At 49.2% G+C, this 10,945-nt stretch overlaps 1 protein-coding gene and 1 non-coding gene across 2 annotated transcripts in view; one reads left to right on the forward strand and one right to left on the reverse strand.

Moving 5' to 3' along the window:
* Window positions 1–1,318: 1,318 nt before the first annotated feature.
* Window positions 1,319–1,593, reverse strand: LOC115071986. Its single transcript, XR_003851050.1, has one exon.
* Window positions 1,594–2,846: 1,253 nt separating this feature from the next.
* The window catches only part of Glrx5 (glutaredoxin 5), a 9,689-nt gene continuing 1,590 nt past the window's right edge, over window positions 2,847–10,945 (forward strand). The window contains exon 1 of the mRNA XM_008842785.2: window positions 2,847–3,181. Coding sequence (XP_008841007.1) covers window positions 2,893–3,181 — 289 coding nt within the window. The 5' untranslated portion in view covers window positions 2,847–2,892. The remainder of the gene's footprint in view (window positions 3,182–10,945) is intronic.

Consider the following 10,945-nt stretch of genomic DNA (forward strand, 5'->3'; position numbering starts at 1 on the left):
CTGGCTCTTGTTTGGGGCTGAGATCCAGAAATGGGCAACTCAAGACTCACCAGAGTTTTCACTGGCCTAGGTGGAGCCTGGGGAAGGTGAGTGGGAAAGATGGTTTCTTTTTTTTTAAAGTTTCATTTTATGTGTATGAGTGTAATGCCTGCATGTAAGTGTACCTATGTGGTGCACTGCTCACGGAGGTCAGAAGAAAGCGTTAGAGGGTAGAGCCTGGGGAAGGTGAGTGGGAAAGATGATTTCTTTTTTTTAAAAGTTTCATTTTATGTGTATGAGTGTAATGGCTGCATGTAAGTGTACCTATGTGGTGCACTGCTCACGGAGGTCAGAAGAAAGCGTTAGATTCCCCTGGAACTGGAGTTACAGATGGTTGTTAGCGGTCATGTGGGTGCTGGGAATTGAAATCAGACCCTCTGCAAAAGCAGTCGGTGCTCTTTACAATGAGCTATCTCTCCAGTCCCAGGAAAGATGATTTTTAACTAGATACAGTAAAGCTTCACCTGTCCCTAAGCATAGCATGTCTTCAGAGTATGATGAGCAGCTTGGGTTTAAATGTTGTTTTTTTTTTCCCCAAATCCTAGGAGTCTTGAAAGTGACCTTCCCATCCCACTGTGACACAAAGAATCCACACCACTGACAAGCGAGTTCATGTCAGCTGGGACTACAGGGAGGCCCTGTCTCAAAAAGAAAAAAAAAAAAGAGAACCACTGATATCAAAACCAGAATCTGGTGTATGCAGCACTCTGGTATTTCATTGTAGATTTGGTTGTTCACTAACATTTAAATTGACCTTTATTATTTCTGTGATGCTAGCGAATGAAACTAGGGCCTTCCACGTGCTAGGAGGCAAGAAACAAAACAGCTTTTCAGAAACAATTGCCAATAGTTATTTATTTAAAGTAAAAATACTTACATCAAGGTAAACATCAATGAAAACTTGGTGATTTGGGAAGCAATTAACACACTCTATTGTTAAGGGCACTTTGGAATGGATGCTTGGCATAACAGCATTTCCTGTGTATGTCTTTACATGGTGCGGCACCTCTGCTTAACCTGGAATCACCGGATCTGCAAAACAAAACGACTTTAATTGTGGGCCCCATGTTAGAAAACAATCAAGCATCAAGAATAATGAACGAATGACAAGAGGAGTTGTGTAATGTCCGCACTAGTCTTCCTGCTTCACTGGGCTTAGGTGCCCTGCTGAGTGGTGACTTGGAGCACTCACTTGCAGACCCGTGCACACTCTTGATTTCAAATTTTGCACCCCCCAAATGTAACAGGTCATCTCCACCAATATCTTCGATAACCAGGGCTTTGTAGCAGTACTTAAGTGTCCAACAGAAACCACTCTGTCTGCTAAACAATATCTTGACTGCAAAGCTTCTCTTACTGTTGGTGGATAGATAATGACATGGCACAGCCATTATCACCGTGGCAACAGCACCTAGGCCCTATCAGAGGAAAATTGCACATGGAGCTGCTGCCTCTTGAGCAGGCCTGCCTCGGCTTCCTCTGGAGTATGCTTTTTCTGTCAGTCTGGTGTGCTCTAGGGTACTCCAACCCACAGCCGGTCCAAGACTGCAGATCAGATAGCATTCCACCGAATCGGGCTCTAGAGGATCCGGTTCCACGTGCTATCACGTGGGATTTAGCATCCCAAGCTCTGTTTCAGGGGGTAAGTATATGTCAAGCTGTATGTTTAAACGAGAGTAGAGCAAGCAATGGGCCGCCTGCCTCTTCCGAACTTATACAAGCAGGTTTTCCTGTACATTCTGAGCAGGAACTCCACACAGTGGTCAGCAGCTGCTCCAGAAATCACGGACAGCAACCTTTATTATTATTATTGTGTGTGTGTGCCGAGGATGGAACTCAGCGTCTCGCTTCAGCTAGGGACTCATTCTACCACTGAGATGCATCCTCTCTCTTTTTTCTTTAAAAAGGATCTCGCTATAAGGTCCCAGTTGGTCTAGAACTCCTGGGTTCAACCTATCCTCCTACCTCTGCCTCTTAAGAGCCGGGGCTGGAGACACCGGCCTAGGCCCTGAATCCATTAATTTCCTAGTTCTCCATTCGATATAGCCTTTCCTGACCCTGGCACACACGATTAAGTCAAAAGGAAGGCCAGCAAGAGGCCCCAAACAAACCGTCGCACGGTGAGAGCACTTTGAACATTTTTTTAAATGACGTAGTTTTTCTACAGAAAGAACACACGTGGATGGTGGGCGACACTGACCAGGCCTGAGTGCCCACGTGCGCGACAAGGCTGAGGCCTGGCCAGAAGCTGGAGCCCCGGGCTGGCCTGGGCGCGAGGCCGGGTGTGGAGCTGCGGTCCCGGGCTGTTCTGAGCGCGGCCTTCCGAGACCCCAGGCCGCTCAGGAGGCCGCAGAGGCGGATGCCGAGTTACCTGAAGACCATGTCCTTTCGGGACGTCACCACCGCGGGGCTACCGGTCGCGTTGCCGTGGCAATAAACCTCCGGAACCGGAACCGGCGTCTGGAAGTGACCCCTTCCGGCGTGCCTCCGGCCGGCCAAGCCCCACCCAGCGCCGTTCCCGAGGTCCCGGTGTATCCCAGCAGACCTCGTCTACTTGCGGGAGGAAAGTCCGCCTCTCGGCGTGACTCTGATGGACGTCCATGGTGTCCAATCAACAGGCGAAACGGTTGTCCAGTGTCACTAGGAGGCCTATAGGATGAGGCTCCAGCGTAAGGCCCACCCTCCCAGCGATGGAGCCACCTGATTGGTGAAATCGAGTCACTGTGGACCAGTGTTATCCAATCACCGAGAGCTTCTCGGAGCCGGTCCAATGAGGGCCTGCGGTGGGCGGGCCTAGAAGCCGCGGGCCTGGAAAAGCCTCCTGGCCGCCACAGAGGCCCGTGGGCAGCCGGCATGAGCGGGTCTCTAGGCCGGGCGGCGGCGGCGGCTCTGCTGCGCTGGGGGCGCGGCGCGGGCGGCGGGCTGCCCGGTGTGCGAGCGGCGAGCTCGGGTGTGGGCGGTGGCGGCCAGGCGGAGCAGTTGGACGCGCTGGTGAAGAAGGACAAGGTGGTGGTGTTCCTCAAGGGGACCCCTGAGCAGCCCCAGTGCGGCTTTAGCAACGCCGTGGTGCAGATCCTGCGGCTGCACGGCGTCCGCGACTACGCGGCCTACAACGTGCTGGACGATCCGGAGCTGCGACAAGGTCAGGCCTGCGGGATCGGGCGGCCAGGGCGCGGTGGACTTGAGCACACCGTGGGTGGGAGGGGGCTGGGGCCCTTGCTTGGTCGCCACTCTGGGGGTGGGGGAGTCACCTTTCCTCACCGGCTGGCTGGGGTCGGAAGAGGGTGATGGGGCTGTATGACACCCTCCACCCGCCCTGCCGGCTGGCAGACAGGGGGAAGTTCAGAGAGTACCCGGGATGAGGTATGCACTTGGGGACACTTTGCGGGGCGTGCTAGCCATTGATCTGCTTTCTAGAGACGGGTGTTGGGGAGGAGGGTCAAGCTTGCCAAGGTCTACCTAATGAGGTTGGAAGCCGGCGTCTCGTGCGCAAAGCCCAAGGTGTCAGGGACTGTCTTCTTGCTGCACAGAGAAGGTTGCCCTCTAGTCTGGCTGGACTCAGCTGGGATCTGGTAGTACGAAGGTTGGAGCTTGGGAGAGGAAGCTGCAGTGACTTCTGGACACCCCCGCCCCCCAGGTTAGCACACTGCCTCAAGTTTGGATGCAAGGGGCAGGAGCCAGGGCAGCAAGACCTGTGGCTTTTCGCTGTCCCCGGGAGGAGAGGTTGGGTCCTGATGTCTAATCTTTTATGCCGTTCACCACCTTAGGAGCATTTTCCCACTAGATCTAAGTGGGGAGGAAAACGGGCCAAGCACGGGATCTGATCCTTGGCAAGAGTTGCTCAGGATGGGTGGGCATTGGGAAGGCTGTTCCTCTACTTCTTGGAGTGGGGTCTTCAGGGACCCAGTCTCCTCATCTCCCTGACCCAGTGCTCCTGTTTGGTCACTGTGCTGAAAGCAGACTTTTCTGCGTTAGAATGAAGTGTTCTGCATTGGAATTAGTGGCCTTTGTGCGTTTGTTCACATTGGTAAGACTGGGGCTGTGGAAAGCAGATTTGGATCAGAATCCTCCTGTGAGGTCAGTCTGTAGTATAGACTACGTTTTCCTTTTCAGTAAAGTGAAGATTATGACACAGAACTTGACAGAGTTCTGGTGAGGAAACAAGAGAAAGTAAAAATGATAGCATGGCATGGTAAGTCAAGCCTGTAATGAGCACTCTGGAGGCTGAGGCAGGACCATCACCAGTTCAAGGCCAGATAGGCTACATTGTGGGAGCCCCACTCTCACCCCTTACAGAAACTACCTGTATCTTCCTATCTGGCATAGAAAGAAATCACTTAATGGTAACTGCTTTATTCTCAAACTTACGGTTTTCAAAGTATTTTTCTTCATGTTGTCTAATACTTTCCAAACTCTTCATAACTGAGCCTACATTTGCTCCCAGAGGTATTACTGATAGGCGGAGCTCTCTTTGGGGGCATGGTAAGAGGAGGAAGGTAGGCTCTTTAAGCCTTGCCAGGGGTGATGATAGTCCTTGAGTCATGCTCAGGACCTGGTGCCTTCTTCATCAGCTAAAATTTGGCTGCTTGTGAGGTTCAGGGGTTATCTGGCTCAGGGAGATGTGTAGCCCTGGGTCAGAAAAGCTTCTTGCCTGAGCAGATAAGGGTAAATACTCAGCAGTCTCTCAGCTGGGACTTTCCTGCAGTTGCCCTTAGTAAGCAGTGCTTTGTGAATACTTTGCTTAATATGAACCTTGAGGATCTTGGGTTTAGAATTTGTGTTCTGATTAGTGTAATTGGGGGGTGAGCTATAACAGGATACAGCTAATAGTGAGTCTGATAGCAGGGAGGTGTCTGTCTTCCATCTCACACCTCTGGCTTTGATCTGTGTCATTAGGTGCTCAAATAACAGAAGTAGCACTTTTTGTTGGTGGTGGTGTTTGTTGTTTTGGGGGACAGGAGAAACTTGGCTACCCTGGACTGATTTAGATCAGGCTGGCCTTGAACTTCGGTTGAGCCCCTTGCCCCTGCCTCCCAAGTGCCAGGATTACAAGTATGAGTCATCACTATCAGCTACAAACTTAGATTGTTAGTTTGGTTAAAAAATGTGTTACACAAATCGTTAAACATAACCTATGTGTCTTCTGTGGCTTAGAAGAGTGGACGTTAGTGTACGTGCCAGCATTCCAGCTGGCAGGGCAATGTGAGCATGTCCCCCATGACCTCTCTTAACCATACTGGGTCTTTACTGTGTGAGACTCTTCGTGCCTAAGTCTACACTTCAGTTTGCCAAGAGGCAGCAAGCAACTGCATGCTCACTTCGTCAGCCAGAGCACATTCTGGTGGCTTCTAGGAACAGCAGTAGGACCACTGAGGAGTTGACCCTTCCTTTTCCCTGTGCCAGAGCTTTATAGAGGGCCTGGCCCTGGGCCTGCCCCCCCCCCCCCCCCCCCCCCGGGTCCAGGAAATTTGGTGAGGAGAGGCTGCTGGTCCTCAGTTTTATTATTTTATTATCTGGGGTCCACAGGCCACAGCTACAAGGCCCTCGAGCTCCAGGCACAATGCTGCCTCGGGGTCATTGCCTTTGCTTCTTGGGCAGTTTTTTTTTTAAAGATTTATTTTTACATTTACTTTGTGTTTGGCCTACATGTGTATATGTGCACCATGTATGTGCCCGGTGCCTGTGAATGCCAGAAGAGGGGGTTAAATCCCCTGGAACTGGAGTTACATGCAGGCTGCTGCTAGCCACCATGTGGGTGCTGAGGTCCTCTGCAAGGCCAGCCAGGGCTGTTAACCACTGAGCCATCTCTCCAGCCTATCCTTGGGCTGCCTTGACACCACTGATATCACTGAGCTCCTGTGTCTGCAGACAGCATTTTACCCCCATGGAGGGTCAGGACCTTTTCTTGTGCTAGTCCTGTGGTGCTGGGAATATGAATGCCGCTTGGGCTCGTCAGGCTTTCTCTGACAATTCATATGAATAAAGCAAGGCTGTTTTTATTTACCATCACATCGCAGACTCATCTATGCACACTCTTGACAGTCCAGCTCACCTAGATCTCCATGTATTCTTTGCATCAGAATTCGTGCCTGACAAAGTAGGAGTCAAGAGTTGTTGAAGGCCTGCTACCACCCTTTTTTAAAATTTTCTTTGTAATTTTTAAGTTTCTGGCCCATGTGCATATGTGACATTGCTACATGTGAATGTTACACAACATACAAAGTCGCTGGCATGGCCATCATTCAGGCGCGATTGTTTCTCGGTGCTGGGGACATTTGGAATGCTCCCTGCCAGTACTGATTTTTGTCTACTATAGTTTTCTTTCTGGTCATAGTATGTGTTAGAGGGCCTTCCTTGAGTTCAGCTGGGCTTGGCCTGTTCTCTTCTCCCCAGCTGCCTTCTCCCAGCCCCTCTCCACAGTCATCCCTTAGTAGTTAATAAGCAGCATCAGGCATTGAAGGCCGTAGTTGAACCCTTGCTATTGCATGGAATATTGGAGATCAGATAACCAGTTGCATGTGTGCATTGAAGAACAAGCCACACCCTGTAGGCACTTCGCAGGGGTCATGGTCAGCATGTTGGAGGTGGGCAGGGCGAGACCCAGCTGCTTCACTCCCACGGAGGTAGTCTGTTGTAGGGAGAAGGCCGTCTTGTGTAGATCAGTGAGTGTGCTGAGTTCCAGTAGGACTTTATTTACAAAGGCAGGAAGAGGAAGTGGACTGGCTTGGACTGGACCGAAAGCCAGTTTGCCATCCTCAGGTCTAGAGATAACACCTGTAAGGTGTTCATGATAATGTGGCTTGCGATGGTGATGAATGACAAGATGGAATCCTGTTCTCTTGGTCCGGAACTGGATAAACAGACTGTAGCTCAGTGCTGTAGTGTAAAGCTAAACTGGTCTTAAAGCAAGCTAGAGTATGGTGTATTTAACATGGCTAAATATCAGAAGTACTGTGTTCAGTCACAAAGTGGCAAGGTGTGGTAGAGAGTATAACATCTGCAACGTCTGCGAAAACAGTTGTTAAAGATCAAAGACAGTCCTGTGTATCGTAGATACATGTGCATAGTGTATAACACTTGTAACATCTGCGTATATAGGTGTAGAAATGGAAGACAGCCTTGTGTATTGTAGATGCGTGTGCAGTGAACATGTAGAGATGGGTGGCACAGCCTATGGAGAGGGTCCATGGGTTAGAAGACTGGCTTTGGACTTGAGAAGCCTGGGTGCTGTTCTGGAGCACCATCTGTTAACTTTGACTTTGGGGGAGTTACTTAACCTCTCTGAGCCCTAGCTTCTTCGTCTGTAAAATGGGGCTGATTATGCCCTATGTTTGTAATGATTATGTGGAATATTCAGGGACACACTTAGAGCGTGACGGTCTAGCCCTGAGCTCAGCAAATGGTGTTTTCTTTACTGTACAGCACAGCCACCTTGAGTTGTTCCGAGTTCCTTCCTGGCACTCTCTCATATGTTGTTCAGAAAAGTGTTTGGGCACACCCATATTGTGCTTACTGTGGCTGGGAGCTTAAGTTGCCCCACCAATCAGAATTCATTTCATCTTCCCAGTGAATCTGTGAGGCAGCGCGAGTTCATTTTGCAGAAGGACATGGAAACCGAGGTTGAAAGACTCACCCATTTCTGAGGCCAGGAGGGCTATAGTCCCGCTATCCCTGGCTCTTTGTCTCTTGGGGCTCTGCTGGTTTCTATGCTGAGATCCGCCATCTCCACCAGTCTCCAAGTTAGGGGACAGATAGAAAATGTGACCACAGGAGGTAATAAGACTTGCCTGAGGTCATAGAGCCTGGCCTGTGACTGTGGGAGTTAGACCACATCAGATTCTCCTGAACTTCTCCAGGGACCTGGAAACCACCGGAATGGGGATGGGGCACTTAAGTGCACTAGTGTGGAAAGCACCTTTTGAAAGTGAGTTGCAGCAGAGGGTTTTCAAGGGTATTTTCTCTGTTCTTTTGTTCTGGCTCGATAAACTGGAATTTGTGTGCACACACATGCCTGTGTGCACATGCATGTATGTGTGTGTGTGTGTGTGCACATGGATATGGAGGCCAGAGGTCTATGGCAGGGGTCTTCCTCAATCATTCTCTATTTGTTTTCTAAGATGGTCTCTCACTGAGAGAGAGCCTGGCTAAACTGGCCATTGAGCCCCAGGGACCCTCCTGGCTCCGCCTCCAAAGCACTGATTGTGAGCACTCCCTGCCATGCCCAGCTGCTTTCTGTGGGCTCTGGGGGAGCAAAGATATGGAGGCCAGAGGTCCATGGCAGGGGTCTTCCTCAGTCATTCTCTATTTGTTTTCTAAGATGGTCTCTCACTGAGAGAGAGCCTGGCTAAACTGGCCATTGAGCCCCAGGGACCCTCCTGGCTCCGCCTCCAAAGCACTGATTGTGAGCACTCCCTGCCATGCCCAGCTGCTTTCTGTGGGCTCTGGGGGAGCAAACACAAGTCCAAGCACTTTACAAACTGAGACGTCTCGGCAGCTGGGGAGTACTGTTTTCGGGTTTGATTTCGATGAGCAGTGGTGTTGTGCAAACTGACTTCTCAGCCCCCCCGCCTCTCAGTGAATAACTTGAAATCAACATTTTTGGTCCTGAATTTGATCGCTACCCATCGTGGATGAAACATGGTTGTCACTAACACCCATTCTTGGTCTGGTATTCTAAGTTTCAAAGTTCCTTTCTGATTTGAACTTACTTCAAGGCACATTTTAAAGGACTGTCACTAAATACTGCAGTTTCTGAAAACTAAAGTCTGGAGGAGATAAACCGTGTTTAACAATTCCTTGTGGGTCTCTAGGATTCAGTTAAGGTTTTAGCTTATGGACTGTGGTCTGTAATTACTAGAAGTTTCTCACTTTACTCCATAGGAAGCAATCAGATATCACCTTCGATATAGGCTCATACCTAAAATCTCAGCATTTCAGAGACTGAGGCAGGAGGAGCATTGCGAATTTGAGGCTAGCCTAGGCTACACATTAAGTTCCAGGCCAGCCTTGGCTACGTAGAAAGAGCCTGTCTCATAAAACCAACAAAAATTAAAGAAGCAGAAACATTTAATCCAGATGAACTGCCAGCCAGTGGAACCTTGAGTGCTGTCAGGAGAATGCCATCATTTGCCTATGAGGTAGAGGTCTTGAAATTTCAGCCATGAGGCAAGACGGTGGGCAGAGAGGCCTGGAGGCTTGACAGGGCCTGGCCTGAAAGTCACTTGTTTGGCAGCTTGGTGACAGACCTTGTGGTGGAGTGCCTGCTTTCCTTATAGTCATCAGTAATATAAGGCTTCACGCATGAGCCACCCAGGTCGTTGATCCAGTTGAGGTGCTATCAAAACTCAGGATGTGACAAGCCAGCCTCCTGCTTCTGCAGCTGTGTCTGGACTGTAGCCCTGGGAGCTGGGAGCTGTAAGCTGAAGTAAGCCCTTTGTCCCTTAAAACAAAGAAATAATGGATGGAAAACCATTTTTCTCCCTCCACAAAGATTTTACTAAACATGGTGACACTCTTTAGGATTCAGTGAAGTTGTGGGTGGCCTCAGGCACCATGTGTATTTTCATTTTGGTGTGTTTCAAAATGATAGGCACCCAACAGGAGTCATCAGTGAAAGCTTCTTAGGAAGGACCGCGCAACATGGATAAACACAGACCATGCATCTGAGTACTTCATCTGTGTAAACGGTATTTAAGTTCAGAAGTGAAAGGAGCTCATTTTTAAACATTTCTTATTCCTACACCCCAGTCCCGGTCATAAAGTAAGAGATGGTAACTGACATGGTTGTAAGATAAGCTCCCATAAGCTGCGTGGATTTGAGGGTCAAGTAAAGAGATGAAAACAAAAGCCAAGTGCACACGGCTGGCTAGCGTGCTAAGTGTGTTTACATGGACTTTGACTTGGGCAGGGTATCTCCTGTGTCTACAACTTGATGTTGTAAAGACATCCTAATGACTAGTAGAGTCGAAGAGTTTATCCTCTATTGCTACCCCTACCCCCTTCTTGACCGGGCCTCTCTCTGAAGTCCAGACCCGCCTTAGCGGAGTGCTGGCAACATTGGCCCCCACACCCGGCTGGGGGCTACTTCTAAATGTGTGATGCCTGGAGAAGAGAGATAAACCTGTGATTGGGCTTCGTCCTGCTCTGTTGTCAGCGCACTCAGTACTGTTCAAAGAAAGACAGTAACTTTTTTAAAATTTTATTTTTTCTGTGCATGAGTGTACTGCCTGCATGTGTGTAAGTGCACCCGTGTCATGCAGTGCCGGAGGAGATCAGAAGATGGCGTTGGGTCCCTGTAACTGGTGTTACAGACGGTTGTTAGCTCCCATGTGGGTACTGGGAATTGAACCTGGTCCTCTGTAACAGCAGCCAGTGCTCTTGACTGCTGAGCCATCTCTCCAGCCCCAAGATAGCAACTTTTATGAGAAAAATACATTGTATCTTGAGATTGTTGTGATAAAACTCAAATTGTTAAGTTTATTTGGAAAATAAATAACAAATGATAAGGTACCAAGAAAAAATTTGTACTTTTAGTTTGTCTACATAAAAAAATCACCACATGACTGGGCTTTTAGTTTTCATGATACTGTATTTTGTTGGAAGCATCTGTTTGCTTATTTATTTTTATTTTTTATATTTTATTTTTAATTTTATGTGTATGGATGTATTGCCTGCATGTATGTAAGTGTGCCCATGTGATGCAATGCCCACAGAGGTCAGAAGAGTGTTAGTCCCCTGGAACTGGAGGAGTGAATAGCTGTTAGTCGCTATGTGGGTGCTGGGAATCAAACCTGGGTCCTCTGCAAGAGCAGTCAGTGCTCTTAACCTTGGAGCCATCTCTTCAGCCCCTCATCTTTCTGTCCTGCTCCTATTTTGTTAGCGCCATCATCCTTCTGGCTCAGCCCTG

Source organism: Nannospalax galili, unplaced genomic scaffold, assembly GCF_000622305.1.
Source record: "Nannospalax galili isolate Female #2095 unplaced genomic scaffold, S.galili_v1.0 scaffold1740, whole genome shotgun sequence".
Taxonomy (NCBI): domain Eukaryota; kingdom Metazoa; phylum Chordata; class Mammalia; order Rodentia; family Spalacidae; genus Nannospalax; species Nannospalax galili.